The 19648-nt window shown below is 39.4% G+C and overlaps 1 protein-coding gene across 7 annotated transcripts in view; it reads right to left on the bottom strand.

Moving 5' to 3' along the window:
- Positions 1-3808: 3808 nt before the first annotated feature.
- Positions 3809-19648, bottom strand: part of myo18aa (myosin XVIIIAa) — a 52155-nt gene continuing 36315 nt past the window's right edge. For 5 of the 7 annotated variants that reach the window (XM_056271328.1, XM_056271333.1, XM_056271329.1 and 2 more), the window contains 15 exons: positions 19463-19586; positions 19119-19319; positions 18701-18811; positions 18504-18608; positions 18278-18424; positions 18045-18158; positions 15431-15547; positions 13302-13385; positions 12955-13092; positions 12453-12638; positions 12047-12186; positions 11777-11821; positions 10384-10506; positions 6936-8368; positions 4816-4961 (listed from right to left, as the gene is read on the bottom strand). In XM_056271328.1, the coding sequence (XP_056127303.1) occupies positions 6949-8368; positions 10384-10506; positions 11777-11821; positions 12047-12186; positions 12453-12638; positions 12955-13092; positions 13302-13385; positions 15431-15547; positions 18045-18158; positions 18278-18424; positions 18504-18608; positions 18701-18811; positions 19119-19319; positions 19463-19586 (3055 nt within the window). In that variant the 3' untranslated portion in view covers positions 4816-4961; positions 6936-6948. Of the gene's footprint in view, positions 4962-6935; positions 8369-10383; positions 10507-11776; positions 11822-12046; positions 12187-12452; positions 12639-12954; positions 13093-13301; positions 13386-15430; positions 15548-18044; positions 18159-18277; positions 18425-18503; positions 18609-18700; positions 18812-19118; positions 19320-19462; positions 19587-19648 lie in introns of all 7 variants that reach the window. The other 2 variants (XM_056271334.1, XM_056271330.1) reach the window with 2 other exon arrangements.

The following is a 19648-nucleotide window of genomic DNA, read 5'->3' as shown; positions in this document are numbered from 1 at the left end:
CGTACGCATTGTTTTAGTATGAATTCAACGCAAGTCTTTGTACATGAGGCCCCAGGCCTTATAAAGGTCAGAGGTCATTCTGACAGACGTGCCTTAGTGAAATGAGTCTCTGGGGTAACTTACTGATTAATTCTAGTGATTTATGGCACAGCACTGATAATTCACTTACCAAGAGAATCATGCTCTATTAAACCATCACTGACCTTCACACCTTCAGAAATCTCACACCCAGTATTACACTGCAGGATCGCTGGACTAGAGGACATTTTGTTGGAAAGGGCTTCATTTAAGCCTCAGGTTTTATTATTTACGAAGATGTCTATAGGAACCATCTTAGCAGCTTTTTCATTAGCTGATCTTTATGGGAAAGGCTTGGCAGCTGGCCTGCAGGGTTGGACTGGACCTGGCTGATGCATTTTGTCAGCAGTTTGAACAGGTTGCAGTGAGTCAAGGTTTATTGTCTCTGCGTTCTACACGGTAGATCTACAATAACATTGAGACAGATGCAAAGACCACTTCATGTTTCTGTGTTCCTGTCAATGCCAATGTGATATAACACTAAGTATATAGTGTTATAGGGTCCATTGACATTTGTAAATAAATAACAAATACACATTAAATCTTATTTTTTTTTAATCTGAACATGAAATATGAAAGAAGCGTCATAGCAGGTGAGCACACTGATATATAGCATTGCCAAGGGCGACTAACAAATTTCTCACTGACTCACTTAAATCTTCCTGTGGATATAATGTTTGAATTTATTATAGTGGAGAATTTCTGAAGACTGGTGCTGAAACAGTCTGGTAATCTGGATGAATCATTTGTCTATATACCCTACAGTATTCATTCCATCTGCTCTGCTAATGAACTCTGGAATTAAATGGCTAATTAATTTGTGCTTTTAAGCAGTTTAAAGTTCTGAAACATATGTCTTTGGGGGGGATCTATGATCTCAACACTGTAGAGACCATTAATACATGAATAATAAAAATGGAGTATTTTTAGTTAAGAATAATTCTTTCACATATTGCAAATAGTTTATGTCTCCCATCCCTTCAGTTGTAAACAAAGAAAGCTGTTAAAAAACGATTAGCCTCTTTGTATCATGATTCCTGATGTTCCCACGTTCCTCTCAACGGTAACATCAGTCAACAGACGACACACATTCCCTGCACTTCAAATGGGGATCCAAACGGGAACTACACAGCAAGAAGATCAGCGCGTATTTATTGGGGGAATAATAAAGTACATTTATATTGACTTTGTCTGACAATGGACACATTAAAAGACCATTATCTAAAGCGGAAGAAATCCATCCTCAACCCAGAGAGGGCTATGTTAATTAGCTTTGGGATTGCCGTGATCAGCAGAGAGCAACAGAGAGGTGTTAAATCACGGGATTCTAGTAGAAGTTTAAACTCGCTGAGACTTGGGAATTTTATATGTGATATTAAAACATCTATGAAACAATCCAGCATCTGTCAGAATAACATAATACTCATTAAACAAAAGTTAAAGGGATAGTGCACCCAAAAATTACAATTCTGTCATCATTTACTCACCCTGATGTTGTTCCAAACCTGTATGAATTTCTTTCTTCTGCTGAACACAAAAGAAGATATTTTGAAGAATGTCGTAACCAAACAGTTGATGGGCCCCGTTGACTTCCCACAGTATGGTAAATTCTTCAAAATATATATTTTTTGTGTTCAGCAGAAGAAAGAAATTGAAGAAGAAAGGGCAGTTCTAAACTTCATGCAAATATCAAGCGAAAAACGCAGGCAGGAGCAGTTTCACTCCGATATACGTCACAATACGGGAAGAAATCGCAACTTCCGTTTCATGCAGACTTTAAGATAACAGCAGCACGCTTTAAACCAGATGGATTATGATTGGCTGTGTTTTTAGCATTCATCACCTGTAAAAAAAAATATATATATCATTATAGTAGGCCTAGTGGTCTGAACTTCGTTTACGATTTTCCTAAAACTTTATGCTTATAGTTACTGTAGTTCTCGTTCATTGTGTGAACGGGCTTTTAATTCACGTCCTCCAATCTGATTGGCCTTTGTAGAATGGCATATCTTTGATGCGATTTACTTGTCAAATTAAGAAATGAAGGTCTGGCTATTATTCGTTACATTGAATTTAAAATATGCATTATTTTACAATTACTAAAAAAAAAGTATAGGAAGAATTTAAAAACCTAGCAAAATCAAACCAAACCGTTGGCCAACATTTCACTTAGTTATCTGGGAACCAGAATAAAGCATGCAAAACAAATCATACATCACACATCAGTAGGCCTACACAGAGTGACGACAGCACTCTTCTAGAGCAGTATACATCTAGAACTTCCTCTGACAGATGAAATCAACGCTCCATATGCTTCATCCAGCTATAAAATTTCTTTAATACTCATCAAGAGACAAAGCAGGGGAGGCTTTAAACCGTAGTGTCCTGCAGGTTTAACTTTTCCACTGAAGAGCATCATATCAGTGAACAGGCATCAGAACAGAGAAGTCAGATACTGTGAATGAGCCCAAACACAAAGCAGTGGGAAATCCCAGCATGCCTCTCCTGTGCGTTCCCACAGCGCTGTTTATCTAAGGGCCCCCTGGAGACTCCAGGGATTAAATGCTATTCTTGTGTTTGCACACTGCGTTCATTCTACTCTGCTAGACAGATGTTCTTTTAAACCTCGGAAAATAAGCTACATTTTCTTAATAAAAAATAGTAACCCAGCTGTTGTCATAATGGTGATAACTTTATATGAATTAAAAATTATTTACAATTTTACACACACAGACACACGTTTGTTTCACTATATCAATGAGGACATTGTATAGACTTCCATTGATTTTATATCAGGTTAATGATATTTTATATCACCTAACCCAACCCTTACCCCTACCCCTAAACACAACCCTCACAGAAACATGTGCAAAACACTAGATTTAAATAAAAACATGTTTTGGCTGATTTATAAGCCTTTTTATCTAGTGAGGACCAGTGAAATGTCCTCAATAGTCGGTTGATATAATATTTCTCTTTAAAAATGGACATTAGGCCACGCACAAACACACACATATATAATGAAAATAACACATTCACATAATTATAAGTCAATAAGACCTATTATACTTTCGGTATTATGCCAGGATTCTAAACTTTATATTTAAAAGACGTTAATGTTTCAGGCAGTTTGTGATAAAAGGAGAGGAGTTATGATGCTCTATGCTATTTTATTAGCCAATTGCATAGGAATTTTGGATGGGATTAGATCAAGGAAATGTAACATACCTGGAGAACAGTTGCTTAGAAAGTACACAACATGGATACTGCCACCTTGAGCAGCCAAATCTGAGCCGTAATTGCCATGTGACTGATCAATCATATTAAAACTTCTTGCTGCAGTTAAGGAAACCCCCTCCAAATTAAGAGCCCTCCAAAAACTTGATGACTATAATATAATAAATATAATGAATACAGTATAATATAATAAATATAATATCCAAAAAAGATACTGTTAAATATGGACACACTTTTGACCTCCATAATGGCATCTACCTGCAGGGGCCACCTGCTAAAGGTAACCAGCTAAACCTTTATCTCAGCCTCAGCTGACATGCCTAACTGCCTGTACTCTGTTTATTAACTGTCTGTTGCATATTACACAACAAATGGAAAGAACTGGCTGAATCATCCATCTCTATTGTACTTCCAGGTATACGGTACTTAAAGGCTGATTCTGTACTGACACTCTTTACTCTTATCTGTCAGAAATCAAGTTCACAGCCATGGAAATGGATCAACATCTTTTATTTACAATAAAATGAATGCAAAACTCTTTCTTGCATATATATTGCTCTTATATATAATTTTACTGCATAAGCCACTGCTTACTCCATAGACAAAAAGTCTAGTTTGCGTGAATTTTCATAATAAAAGTCTCATTTAATGCATAGAAAAACGGGAGGACACAAACACACACTCTACACATGCACACACCACACATACCCACAGAAACAACATCAGAAATTATTAGACTCCCATTAATAATAAATTTTGGCTGAGTTAAATTATATAGTACTAAATTATATTAACTTAAGGGGTATAAATGTAATTTAAGGCCCAAACATAATGCACCCCCATATGAAAATAAACTCAAATGCTGCCATTAGGAAAACCAGTGCTAAATTAACTTACTCTGGTTAACAGAAGCTCATCAGCTCATAAAGAAGCCAAGGAGAGAAAGATAAACACCCTATTTCATTAACTGCAAACTACAGTAAAGCTCTGCTAAACAGTTCATTCAAGCAAACTCAAGGCAAAATATGTCATGAAGCAGTCACTCTTAACCCAGTGGTTCTCAACCCAGGTCCTGGCGCCCCCAACACTGCACATTTTGAGGATCTCCTTTGTCTGACACACTCATTTCAGGTCTTGGAGTCTCTACTAATGAGCTGATGACCTGAATCCGGTGTATTTGATAAGGGAGACATACAAAATGTGCAGTGTTGGGGGTTGCCAGGACCAGGGTTGAGAACCACTGCTCTAACCATTCAAAATAACATTACACATTGGATAAAGATTCTCATTCCTTTTCACAATATATTACTTCATTTTCTTTGAGTGGTTGTTGATTGACAGAGATGTGAGATCTAAATAAATATATGTGCCACACAGCTGCAGAGAAAATACTGTAAAACACATGGTATATGGAGACCAGCGGTGATGAACTGTCCGAAGTGAGTTCGTACTAGAGTAGATGAGAGGTAAACAGAGGCATTTTTCAGTGCATGTGAGCAGCAGATCAGATCTACGCAGAGCTTTCTGAAGGTTGGCTGTCACCATTGCTGTCTTTAATGTTAGTTCTTCCAGTTTGTGTAGTGTCTTTCTCTGGTCCAGTGTTGTCTTCGTCGTGTTGCACTGAGTGCAGTCTGTAGAGAGGGGGGCTGGAGTATAAAAAGACAAAAAAAAATTAAAAACAGGAAATAAGCAGAAGATAAAGAGAAGGTTACAGCCACACACTCAGTGCAGACCTGTTCCTTGTGAGAGGTCAAATGTGCTCAATGCCATGCACAGATCGATAGCAGGACAAAGGTCATGAGTGAATGTCCCTGACTGCTCACAAATGCAGGTTTGCTATGCACAACATCAGGAAGATCAGGCCTTTCCTAACTGAGCATGCAACACAACTTCTCGTCCAGGCCCTGGTCATTTCTAGGCTTGATTACTGCAATGCTCTTCTGGCTAGACTTCCATCATGTGCAACTAAACCTCTACAAATGATCCAGAATGCTGCAGCTCGTCTGGTCTTCAACGAGCCCAAAAAGGCCCACGTCACTCCTCTGCTCATCTCTCTGCACTGGCTACCACTCGCTGCTCGCATCAAGTTCAAGGCTTTGACGCTTGCTTACAGATTGACCACAGGTTCAGCTCCCTCCTACTTCCACTCACTACTACAAGTCTACATCCCTACCAGAAGCCTACGATCGGTCAATGAGCGACGGCTCGTGGTACCATCACAGCGGGGCACAAAATCACTCTCCAGAACATTCTCATTCACGGTTCCATGCTGGTGGAATGATCTCCCCACCCTCATCCGGAATGCAGAATCCCTGACAACATTCAAAAGACAACTGAAAACTCATCTCTTCCGGGAGCACTTAACTTAAAAAAAAAAAAAAAAAAAAAAAAATCCTTTCCTCTAAATCCTCGCTTGCCTGCCTTATGCTACTCCGAGCTATGGCTGAACTTTGTATTTTGAGCACTTCTTGCGTTGTTTTTGCCTCTTCACGATGACTCGCTTGGTTTAGTCCTCAGTTGTAAGTCGCTTTGGATAAAAGCGTCTGCTAAATGACTAAATGTAAATGTAAATGTAAATGCACATCTGCAGTAGTGCCCAAAATATCACTCCGGTCCTGCTGAATTATCAGTTTAAACTCTTGCAATATCTCTAAAACTTTGTGTACTTTAATTGTGGCTTGCTACGTTTTCCTGGAACATCTTTTGTTGGTTCTGGAACAAAAAGTCCTAACCCTATCCCTTTACTTATCCTTTCCTAAGTACCTAACATATCCCAAACCATTACCCCTGAAATTAAATGGTTGATAATGATAAGGTTCTGCAAGCTCCAAAATCAATTTCTAAGTCTAACTTACCGCAAAGATCTGATTGATAGCATGTTATTCCAGAACCAACAAGGAACATGTCCTACTTGGTGAAATCAAGACAAGCATCCTTGTGTTAGTACTCTACTGTATGTGGGCACAATTTGAATCTGGCTGTGACATTGTTCTAACCCCAAACCATGCTTAAGCTTCAATGACAGGGCATGCTTTTCCATCCAGTGGCACAAACAAGATCATTAGATTTCATTTCTTGACAGAGCTTATTAAAATCGTAACACTGTTTAGAGTAGAGCCCGACCAATATGGATTTTTTGGGGCTGATGCCGATACCGATATTAGGGAGTAAAAAAGCCCGATATCTATATATCGGCCGATATTATTTATGTGTATATTATAATACAGTAGTAATATTATGTATGTGTATATTATAGTACAGTGCCAGTCACTTTCCCATTCGTGTGTACAAACCTTTGACTGGTACTGTATATAGAATACAGTATAGATAAACAGAATCTATATATATATATATATATATATATATATATAGGTGTGGGGTGAATGATAGAATGGGAATGATACATTTGAGCTGTAACCAAACTAGTTTGCATTGCATGTTCTATTCTATATTATATTCTAAATACTTTTGCATAATCTTTACTAATGACTTTGTCGTTAATGTCGGCAGACCGATAAATCGGGTGGGCTCTAGTTTAGAGTTTAACACACTGCAGAACACATCATGCGTTTGGAGCTTCTTGAGAACATCAAATCTTTGACTGGCCCATCCAGAGTCACCTAATAAAGATCCTTATTCACTGTCAGGCTTGTAGAGATACTTCATAACCAGGCTATCCATCTTCTTCTTCTGTTTCTTCACTTCTTTTTTGCTGGAGGGTCGTTCTTCATCACTTTCCGGACACCCATCAGAAGTTTTCTTACCCGGGGTTCTTTTAACGCTGTTCGAGCTGCGATACGAAACGGTTGATGCAGAGCTTGAAGATGATGATTCAGACTCCGATTCTGATTTGGAAGATCCAGATTCTTTCTTCCTTGAGCTTCTGGAACCTCTCTTTTCTTTTTTTCTGGAACGCCGCCGAGTGTGATCCTCATTGGAGGAGCTGTCGGACTCAGAACGCCTGCTCTTCTTCTTGTTCTTTTTCCTGCTGCTCTTGGAGCTAAAGGAACTTAACGAGCTTCCAGAACGTCCAGAATCTACAGCAGAACCTGAAGCGGAGCGTCTCAAACTCGACCCGCTGTGGCCCAGACCTTCATCGTCCTTGTCTTGCAGCAAACTCTTGATGTTCTTCCTTTCTTCTTCCTCTCCTGCACCACCGCCTTTCTCCTCTTCATCTTCATCTGAGTCTTCTAAGCTACGACGTTTGAATTTGATTGGCTTGAAGCTCAGGACTTCATTAATAGCTTTTTCTAGCTCGGGGTCCAGGTAGTTGCGGTGGCTCACAGGTTTAACATCAGAGGTGTCCAGTGGGTTCTCAGAGGAGCGTAGTTGGGCAGGAGTAGACAGACTACGGCCCACTGAGCGTGGACTGTATGCGGCTACACTCACAGAGTCAATATCATCATCATCATCAACATCATCATTATTCAAACGAACTCCGAACTCACTAAGTCGAGTGCTGTGAGCCAGGGAGATTCGAGACCCGACGCTAGTGCTCCCAGGACTGCGACTTCTAGATCGTTGCCTCAGACTGGCACTCGTTGACCCGTAATCGCTGCGGCTTTCATCCACCCAAGAAGTACTACGTCTTAAACTGAAGCTGCTCACACCAGACCGAGCATCATCATCTTGGTCCATCCCGCGGCGGGTGGAAGCTCGGCTGGGGGCCACTGAGGACACCATGGACTCCTTGTCAAATTCTGGACTGCTCTTGGTCCATCGACGGTCTAGGCCTTTCCTGGCCCTGCTGGCAGCCTCTGAGTAAGCCTGGGAGATCACTGAACCCCGGTCATCCAGGTCATCACCAGTCTGAGGCCTGTCGACGGATTTAGCTTTGCGTAACGACAATCGGTCAGGCATGTCCGGTTGCTCCCGAAGGGCGCTGAAGAGGGAACTCTCATCCTTCTGATGGGAGCGTTTCCTGTAGCTGAGCGAGCTCATCACAGACACTGAACGGCTCTCGTCTGACTCTTTTCTTACTTCCTCCTTCCCCTCTTTTCCCTCTTTCACTTCTTTTATATCTTTCACATCAGCATTAGCGGCATTGGGGTGTCTGAGACGAACAGAAAACACATTAAAAGCGGCAGAATTGCAGATGATCAATGAATGAAACAGGATGATACCCGTGACAGAGATAAACATGAATTCAAAGAATGAAAGAGATTTGAGAGGTAATTTAGGAGCATATTTTACACTAACCCCAGGAATAAACTTAAAAGGATTAAACTCCTAATGGCAGTTATGTAACAGTTCCCTACTAATACTACTGAGGAACAGAACAGTAACAGCAGCTCCTGGTGAGACAATCATGAATCTAAGATCATCAAATGCTGTCTTGCACTTATTAGCACTTCTCACAGATGGAGAGGTCATATGCAAGTCTTGGCTGGTTCTTTGGTAAACCACATCAGTAGCCCCCCCAATGTTTTTATCCTGTAAAAAAGCTGCTTATTCTCTTTGAACGACTGTTCAATCAGCTCTGCACAGAAAACTTTGAGGCAGGGATTATTCTGGTCATAAAACTAACAAACATGACACTTTATTACACACTCCCTGTTACACATTGTGGTGTTACATGCAACTAACCCTGAACCAAACCTTAACCCTAATTATATAGTAAGTACATGTAGTTAATCACTATTACTTAGTACTTAATTGTCTAATTACACTGTAAAAGACACCTTAAAATAAAGTGTAACCCATGATAATATAGTATATTCATTTAGAGTTCATTAAAGAATAGACAAGAAAAGTGATGTAACCAAACTAAAACCCATCAATAATTCTCTCTTTGCACATTTTGGACTAAATACTCTAGGAACTTGAAAACTGCATGAAAGTTAGATGATTATTGCTCACTCCTGACTGAAGTTATGGAAATATGTTATAATATTTATATCATAAAACAAGTCTTAAAGAACACATGAATGGTTTGACAAATGGTTTTCTGTGTTGACAGTCCCTTTTGAAACAAGAAGTTGGTGTGGGATATACTGTATTAAAAAGCTTGTTCTTAATATAGCCAGTTTTTACATTAGTTAGCGCCCAGCAAAAACTGACAGCTTTTACTATGGATGAAACCAATGAAGACACTTAACATGCACTTATGGAGAATTTCTCGCTACAAGTCTGTTTGTCTGTCAATTAAATGCATATATCTGCTAAAAGAATATTTTGTATAACTTGAATTTTAGTGTGCTAAACGTTATCTATATGCTAGTGAACCCCTACCATATAGATAACGTTTAGCACACTAAAATTCACTAAACACATTTTTTTGTCACTTAAGCCCCTTTCACACAAAGATTCCGGAAAATACACGGATAATGTGTCCCGGGATTTGTTGTGATTTTGGTTCTTTCACACTGCCAGTGATTTTCCGGAATTTGTGAGTGCGTTCACACACATCCCGTAAAAATCCCGTAAAGACACGTGACGTCAGGAGGTGACGTGGCGTAACGTACGCGTCGAAAACATGTTGTGGTACAGCAGCGGAAGTGTTTGCATCTCAGCTTCAGCGTGGATAGTAATGAGCTCCCTGGTCTCTGCTTCATTCCAGTTTGCCGACATTTTTGTCGTTCTTTCTTTGTTGATGACGAACACAAACTTTCTTCTAAGAGCAACAGAGTCGCACGATAACTACGTCATTGCGATGGCACGTGCGTCATCTCTACGACACACCCCTTACGGCATTGGTCCTGGGTTTTGTTCACACAGGGTGCGTTCTGGGACTGATCCCGGCAATGTTACTAGGTCCCTATCCCGGCATCAATCCCGGGACGTGTTTGCGTTCACACAGAAGGCACTCTAGCAATTTTACGGCAATTTCTCGGGATCAACGCGCTGTGTGAAAGGGGAATAAGTGTTTAAAGCTTTCAAATGATCAATTACATATTCACCTGTACTTCCAAAAGTAAGAACATAGCCTTCATCAAATGTAAACAAACTTGTCACTAGTTCCCCAAAATCATTAAATGTGGTTTAATTTATCCAACTCAGGCCTCGTAAAATGATCTAAAGCCTTGAAATGAAACTCTAATATGCAACTAAAGGGGTTTCCATACTGACCTGGTGGTTTTCTGGGTGCCCTCATCCGTGAGCGTCTTAGTGGATCCTTTACTTTTGGAGAGCAATGACTTCACCCCATCCACGCGGTCCTCCACCTCAGAGTCCATATCTGATTCATCTCCACTGATAACAAGAGAAGCTCAATCAGACATAGCAAATTACATAAAGGTCATTTCGGCTGGTCAAGATAAGGTTATGATACTTCAGTTAGTTTTTAGTGCCACAACAAGTGGTTTGAAAACAAATATCTGGGAGAAGAGGATTTCAATCCATCCCACAATAACTGCCTCTATGTAAGAAGATGGGAAGAGAAAGAGAAACCATTCACATCGTACTTCGAGGTCAGATCTCTTTCTGCATTCTCTCTGTGGAGATCTGTGAACGCACTGGCACGTCATATCACTACCATGAGCCTTTGCAGTAAATATTGCTGTTTATACCAGGCTCTACCTTTAAGAATATACAGTAAAGCTTATTCAAGCATAAATATGTTTAAAAATTGCACAAACTCACAACCAGGGACGTCATGAGTGCATTGGATTTAGGCTGCAGCTGTTTGTGGAGAATTTCAACTTACCGTCACGCACAATTTAAAGCTTAAGCACACACACAGCTCACATTCTGATGCTAATCGACTGTGACAATCTGCTTCTTTTGGTTGCATATTGCAGTTCCACCCAATTACAGCAAATCAACCGAATGCAGTGGATTCCCCCCTTCCCAAATCCAAGCAGTTACACTTGAACACCAACACACATAAACAAGTCACAATGTGCTAAACACTGTTAAGTAGCAAGATGCACTAGGCATTCATAGAGCACCTGGGAAACTTTATGCTGAATCATAATTCGCTCGGGGAGTGGAAAGTTCTAAATGCATTCATTTGGTATTCATTTAGTTTCTTTGTTTTTCAGTATATATAGATTTCCACATCTATTGACAAATTACCAATTTCCCTGACTTTTTAATGCCATTTCCATGACTTTCCCAATTGGATAAAAAAAGTCTATAGATTAATTTTCATTTAAAAAAATGAGAAATTCTAAATAAATTTAGAAATCCCAATTTTTAAATATATATATTGATATTTCCATTGGTTTTCCATGACTCAGAGGGCTCTGATGAAAAGATGGCTGGTGTTAATAATGAGTGTTAAACATGTACAGCACATGCTCATGAAGACAAGAAAATACTGCTGTATTATCAAATGACTTATTGAACTATTGAATCCATTTCAGCTAAAAATTAATATAATACTTTCCATGTAAGACTTCATATGGTTTGTTGTACCGCGGACTAATACAACAACATTTTCCACATGCTTTTACAATGAATATAATTACAAACTCAAACCAACAACAGATGAGAAACAAAGACCATTTAGTATCCTCACGTTTTGTTCTTTCTCTTTTGATACTTTGTCACCATGTCTTGTAAACTTCCAAAAAAAAGGGGGGAAAAAGAGGAAAATAAAGGAGAAAATGGAAAATGAGTAAATTGTTGATCCATTAAAATACAATTGGAGACAGGAAACAAAAGAAGATAAAGAAAAGCAAAAGAACTGAAAAAGGTGCATGTCAACGAAAGTAACATGCAGTGGTCATCCTGATCAACTTCAGAGAAATGTTGCCATGGGAACATGTCAGGAGACTAATCTTCATACCTGTTGATGAGGTCGTCATCATCATCCGTCTCCATTTCATCTTCCATAGCGGCCTGCAGGTCCCCAATCCGCTTAAAGGCCAACTTCAGATCTGCTTGTAAGCTCTGATTGGCTGCTTCCAGACTTTCAATATCCATTTCCTGTTAAAGGTCCAACCAATCAAAGTTATGAAAAATGAACTGCGGTTCTAAAGTAACCATAGTGTGTTTTATAGAAACCATTTTATAGTAATGAGGAGCCATCCATGGGTTTTACCTTTGGCCTTACAACAAATGCCACAGTTAAGCCATGGTTACTATGCAAGAACTATGTATGTACATTTTCATAAAAGGTGGCATTGTGGCAGTTTCTCTTCATAATAGTAGCTATGATACTAAGGCAATCTCCATACTGCTCTGGAACTCACCAGCTCATGTTTTTTGCGGCTGGCTTCGGTTTCTTTCTTAGACAGTTCAGTCATCTCCTCCTTTATGTCCCGGATCTGCCGCTGCATGCGCTTGTTCTGATCCTTCTCCCGGTTTTCGCTGGTAACACGCTGGTCTCGTTCCTCAGTCATCTTCTCCAGATTATCCTTCAGCCGTGTTACAAGAGACTGGAGGTCGAACATGGACAGATGAAGAAGCCAAAGATAAGAGCTCATTAAAATAATAAACTGTAAATTAATTGTGGCCATTGATGCCGTAACCGTTGCATATTTGCATGTGCCGTGGACGTTGTTTTAGCCCCCAATTCACTAAGAAAATTATGCATGGAATAATTTGTTGTGCTCTGTCATTGAATGAAAACTAAAATTAACATTAAAATGAACTAAAACTAAAGGAAATTTACTAGACCTACAGCCCTGGTTCAGTGTCTTGCTATGAATTAAATGAATTTGTCAAACAATATGAGTCGCACACATGACTCACCTCCAGACGTTTAGTCTGGGTCCTCTCATATTCTAGTTTGGTCTCCAGTTCGCGGATTTTGGCTTCCTGACGGCTGACCAGAGATTTCTCCACCATAGACTGTTCCTGAAATTCAAGTTGTGACTGCAGGGAGTGAAGCTGCCGAAAAGAATAAAAACACACACTGAGGTCACATTCAAGACCACAAGCGACTGACCCACCGCAGTTCTCTCACTGCTTTGGCCACTAATCAATATCCACTATATACTGAAAGAAATGGTAAATGAGGGGATAGGGGTCGATTTCGGGCTGTGTCAACTGTGTTGAGAGTGTCTGCTTTTTTAGTGTATTTGAGGATTTTTTGGTACCTTATCCTGGATCTCTTGTTTTTCCTTCATGGCCTCCTCCACCTGGGTTTGCAGGTCACTGATTTGTGCCAGATCTCTTGTAGTCTAAACACACACACATACAGCGGGGGAAATAAGTATTGAACACGTCACCATTTTTCTCAGTAAATATATTTCCAAAGGTGCTACTGACATGAAATTTTCACCAGATGTTGATAACAACCCAATGAATCAGTACATACAAAGAAACCAAAACAAATAAGCTCAGAAATTAAGTTATGTGTAATAATATGAAATGACACAGGGAAAAAGTATTGAACACATGAAGAAAGGGAGGTGCAAAAAGGCATGGAAAGCCAAGACAACAGCTTAAAACTATTAGTAATTAAAAAGCAATCCAACCCCCTGTCCGTGCACATTAATAACAGCTGGTTCAGTCCCAACGGATGGCCTACAAAAAGGTCTCATTGCCAAGGTGTCACACAAGACACATCTCATGATGGGTAAAAGCAAAGAGCTGTCTCAAGACCTTCGCAACCTAATTGTTCCAAAACATAATGATGGCATTGGTTATAGGCACCATTCTAAGCTTCTGAATGTTCCAGTGAGCGCTGTTGGGGCCATAATACGGAAGTGGAAAGACAATCATTTCACCATAAATTTGCCTCAACCACTGCTCCTCGCAAGATTTCAGATAGAGGAGTGAAAAGAATAATCAGAAGAGTTGTCCAAGAGCTAACACCAAGGTGTATGGCGTTTTTAGGGTAATGTGCAGTGCCATTTCTCCTCCAAACATGGTGTGTATTATGGCATCCAAACAATTCAATTTTGCTCTCATGTGACCACACTAAATTCTCCCAGTATTTCCCTGGCTTTTCCAAATGTTGTGCAGCAAACTTTAAACGAGCTTCAACATGCTTTTTTTCTTCAGTAATGGAGTCTTGCGTGGTGAGCGTGCATACGGGCCATGGTGGTGGAGTGCATTACTTACTGTTTTCTTTGAGAACACAGTACCTGCTATCTGCAGGTCTTTTTGAAGCTCTCCACAAGTGATCCTTAGCTCTTGGACAACTCTTCTGATTATTCTTTTAACTCCTCTATCTGAAATCTTGCGAGGAGCAGTGGTTGAGGCAAATTTATGGTGAAATGATTGTCTTTCCACTTCCGTATTATGGCCCCAACAGCGCTCACTGGAACATTCAGAAGCTTAGAATGGTGCCTATAACCAATGCCATCATTATGTGTTGGAACAATTAGGTTGCGAAGGTCTTGAGACAGCTCTTTGCTTTTACCCATCATGAGATGTGTCTTGTGTGACACCTTGGCAATGAGACCTTTTTGTAGGCCATCCGTTGGGACTGAACCAGCTGTTATTAATGTGCACGGACAGGGGGTTGGATTGCTTTTTAATTACTAATAGTTTTAAGCTGTTGTCTTGGCTTTCCATGCCTTTTTGCACCTCCCTTTCTTCATGTGTTCAATACTTTTTCCCTGTGTCATTTCACATTATTACACATAACTTAATTTCTGAGCTTATTTGTTTTGGTTTCTTTGTATGTACTGATTCATTGTGTTGTTATCAACATCTGGTGAAAATTTCATGTCAGTAGCACCTTTGGAAATATATTTACTGAGAAAAATAGTGACGTGTTCAATACTTATTTCCCCCGCTGTATGTAACTATAAGAGTTCATTTTAATTCTTAATCTGTGCTATAGTATCTTAAATGTTTTTCATGGCTGATAAAATGTTGATATATATCTCTGTCTGTCGCGTTCTCCAAGGTTGCATTTATTTGATCAAAAATACTGTAAAAACTGTAATATTGTGAAATATTAATACAATTTAAAAGAACTGTTTTCTATATTTGAATATTGCAATTTATTCCTGTGAATTTTCAGCATCATTACTCCATTCAGTCTTCAGTGTTTCTTGAGCATCAAATCAGAGTATGAGATATGCTGATTTGATGTGGATTTTTGTGGAAACCATATATTTTTTTTCAGGATTCTTTGATGACAGAAAGTTCAAAAGAACAGCACTGATTTGACACATACAAATCTTTTACTGTCATGTTTGATCAATTTAATGCAACCTTGCTGAATAAAGGTATTAACTATATATATATATATATATATATATGAGGTCACCTGAGCCACTGCGGCTTTGTGTTTCTTCATGAGTTCGTTCATGTCCTCCTGATCCTCCTCAAAGCGAGACTGCAGGTCATTCTTCTCTCTCTGCAAACGACTTATCTGCTCCTCCAACTGAGTTAGACAGAACAGACAGGGTTGGATGAGTACCTTAAATAGTTTATTCACAGGTTTTCAAGGATGAGGAAACACATCCTGTCCATGTTGGCAACTGTCTGAATTGACAGCTTCTACCATGTGACAGATAAATACTGCACCCAAATACAGTTTGACTGGATGCACAGCTTTTGACATCAACAACAAATGATGTCTTTTCATTCCTTTTAAAAGTTACAAAACTTATTTATTTAGCATTTTATTGTTGTTTTTCCCTGCTCTCTGTGACCCTTTTAGAGCAGAATGATCTTTTTGACCAAAAAAACCCATTACTTTTAATAACAGAACACTTCTCGAAATACAGTCACACAGCACTGCAACGTTTTAACAACTATGCTTCTGCCATTTTAGAGTAAGAACAAGAGTGGGACTAAAACACTGTCATTACACGCAGTAATTGCATATTTCTGGTTAAGGCAGAGACGAGGAGATTATACCCTTAAACTCTCCTATTTGACATCATCTCTTCTTCATAAGAAATAAAATCAACCACACCACAAGCACACCACAACTGAGCCATTTCATTCTGACTGAGTAACATGTTTTTGGGTTCTTGAAAGAGCCCGTAGACGAGTGATGAGAGAGAAAGGGAGTGCTTTCAAATGAAGAAAGATTCAGAAAGAGTAATCAGAGAAGAGTAAAGCTGCACTGATTTTCATTTCATCTCCACCCTTTTTTCTGTCCTCAGCGAGGTGAAATGTGAAGTGACAAAATCACAGCCAATCAGAACATATTTGATGTTTAAAATTCCATGTGGAGCAGGATTTGGATCAATGAGATTTTACAGTGGGCGGGGCCAGATAGCAAGACACTGCAGGGATAAAAACCAAGCAACTGTAAAAATGTCTTGTTGCCTGTCACAGTCGGAGTCTGTTAGGGCAACAACTCAGATTAACATGGAGGAGACGGGATTTAACGCTTTATCATGCTGTGCTTGGTTAGGACACCATGATTCTTTATCAGAGTTTTAAAGTTTAAACTCTAAATGGTTTTTCCATCAGCCTGAGTGAGCCGGAAAATGACTACATGCTCGTTATTTCTCTCTACCCAGCAGTTTGAGTGAATCATGACACATTTATTTTGCTCTATTCACATATTGCTCAAAAAATATATATTGCCTGACGAAAGCTCTGACAGATCTGGAGGACAAAATCTTAGTTTTCTTACATAGGAAACCATGTTTTCAATGGCACAATCTCTCCTCTATACATTTCTAAAAGAAATGGTGATGAATTTGTTGCATATAATGACTAATCAATCAATATCACGTAGATAAAGGGGATATATGTAAGAATTTTCAGGTATTAACTGCTTTTTGTATTGCCAAACAGCTTGTAGTGAAACTTAAAATCGAGACCTTCCCTGACTTCCTAGGTTGTCTATGAAAGCCTGTAGACTGATTTTTATGTTAAGGACTCTGGCTGGTTTGGATGGGGAAAATCAAAAGGATTTGACGTTTACGCACGCTCCCGACAGCCTCTCTTCAGTTCAATGACACATTAAATTAATGCTTAATGTTCAGGATAATGCCGAAAGGGCTATTCTGTAGTGTAATGTCAATTTGTCATGCAAAGAAAAGGGATTAATTCACATAGCCAGAACGAACTATAGTCTATGGCCTCAAACTTACTTTATAATTAAACTATCATAACAGTGTCATTTTAATTACCTAATCTGTCGACATCGTTGCAGAGCTTGTGCAAACATATCCACATCACTATGATTAGATGCTTTCTTAACTGCTGTTTTCTCACCGCTGTCATTTTTGTTGAGTGTTTATTTTGTTATTAATAAAAGCGCGTAGAACATATTTAAATAATCATCTAATTGTCGCTCTCAGCAGCGTGGACGGCGTCTTGATGTTCGTTAACAGTATATCGCTCCAAAGGTATTTCCAACTTCTTTTTATTTCTAAGGAAAGAAGGAAAAAGAACTTCGCCATATTATATCGGGGCTTGAATCTCGTTTAGTCTCTAGTACGTTACACGAGCGTTAAGTTGCTGGCTGCAGTTCACTTAACGGCCACCGGTCACTAATAACACAGGTTTCTGAATTCTAGCCCCTGTAACTGCTCAATAACTGGAGGAACTAAATAAAACTTGTGAAACATCTGAAAAGGTGATAAATGGTGTATATGAAGATCTTGTACCGTTTATGAACAATGAACTGCTCGAAAAAAATGAACAAAAATAACTAACAAAATCAATCAGTAAACAAATAACCAAAAGATTCAATCACCAAACGAAGAGCCTAAACAATAAGAAAGTAAAAAAAAAAAGCCGTATACAACTAAATGACAATGCAAAAATCAAACAGTAAACAAACAATCATGCAGTGAATAGACGGGTCAAAACATTCTTTACTGTATGATTAAACAAACGTATGATTAAATGATGAAATCTTGTCCTGTTTATGAGCAAGGAACTGTTTCCAAGTAAAACAGAATTCAACTCACAGACATCTTGGCTTTGGAGATGTCATCCATCTGGATATGAAGGTCTTCAATTTCCAGCTCCATGGACTTACGCGCTTTAACTGCGGCTGCACAGGCAAACTCGGACTCCTCCAACTAAACCAGATACAACATAAACACTCATTCGCTCACATGAAGAAATTAGTCCTATTTGATCTATCAATCCAGTGAAGGACATACATTGTAATTTCTACAGCTTGTGATTGTGATTCTACCTTATTTTTGAGTGCGGCGATCTCTCTCTTACTAGGCACGTTAGTCTTCAGGTGGTCCAGCATAATCTGAGCATCGGCTAGAAGAACTTTTGTGCGCTTCAGGTCCTTCCTGAGACGTTTCTCTGTCTCTACATCCTTCTGGCCAACCTGTTATATGGTGCAATACTCTGTTATGCTTTGTTGAGTGTATTATATGCTGTCTGCAATATTTGTGTTGTGTTAGTACCTGTTCCTGTGCAGTCATCAGTTTAGATTCCAGGTCTCTCTTTTCTCTCAGAACTCTCTGTTTATCGTCATATTCCTCCTCTAACTGCACTTCCAACTGCTTCAGCTACACACACACATACCAAAAGAGCCATTAGGAAACATGGAGGTCTCCAATTGTGAGAGACCTATGATAGTGTTCAGATCCTGTGTGTTCACCTTCTTACTGCAGGACAGTCTGATCTCCTCCACCTCCTCATCTTTACTGTCAAGCTCTTTAGAGTGTGTTTGTTTCAATCTCTCCATCTCCATTTCCAAACGAAGTTTAGCCTAAATCACACACAAACACACACACAGATTACGTGAGGTTAACTTGATATTATTCTCTGCAAAACTGCTTCGAAGTTCCAAGTTGCAATTTTCCAAGCTGGAAGTCAGAAAGAGTCGTGTTTAAGATGTAAGGTTGTTTTAAAGATTTTCATCTATTATTAATATTTAACTTTATTTTAGCTTTATTTCAATTAACGAAAATTATTTTAATACTTTTCGTTTTAATTGACAATAACAACACTGGCGCTGAACAGACTGCTATTCAGAGTCGCTATCCGCCTTTTAATTGGCCATTTTAAGCTTGTACCTGCTCCAGCATCTGAATGGTTCCAGCCTGTTCATCAAGCTCCTCCTCTTGATCTTTGACCTTTGCTTCCAGGTCACGCAGTTGCTTCTTAACCTTTGCAAGTGAAGCCTCCTCTTTGGACTCCAGAGAGGAGAGATCCTGGACCTCGGATTCCAGCTGCTCTACCTTCACACTGACCGTACACAGCTCTGTGTCCTTCTCCTATTTTTTTAAATTATACACATTAGCTGATGCTTTTATCCAAAGCAACATGCCATATAATTATTACAGAAATCTGAAGTTAAGTGTCTTGCTTAAGGACACGAGAGAGAGAGTGACACACACTTTTCGATCTTAGTTCTCACCTCTAGCTGTTGTCTGATTGTAAACATCTCGCCCGCCAGCATATCTCTGTCTCGGGCCAGTTTCTCCCGCTGGTTCCTCTCCTTCTGTAGTTCTTCTTGAGCCTGGTTCTTCTCCACATCAAACCTGCCAGAAAATTCAGAAGATAAACAAGCATTGAGCAAAGTAATTTCAACCGCAGTATGATG

This window comes from Rhinichthys klamathensis, unplaced genomic scaffold (assembly GCF_029890125.1).
Source record: "Rhinichthys klamathensis goyatoka isolate OS25496 unplaced genomic scaffold, OSU_Roscu_1.1 h1tg000314l_1, whole genome shotgun sequence".
In the NCBI taxonomy this organism is placed as follows: Eukaryota; Metazoa; Chordata; class Actinopteri; order Cypriniformes; family Leuciscidae; genus Rhinichthys; species Rhinichthys klamathensis.
The sequence above is the reverse complement of the archived record's forward strand: the minus strand, read 5'-3'. Positions and strand labels throughout refer to the sequence as shown.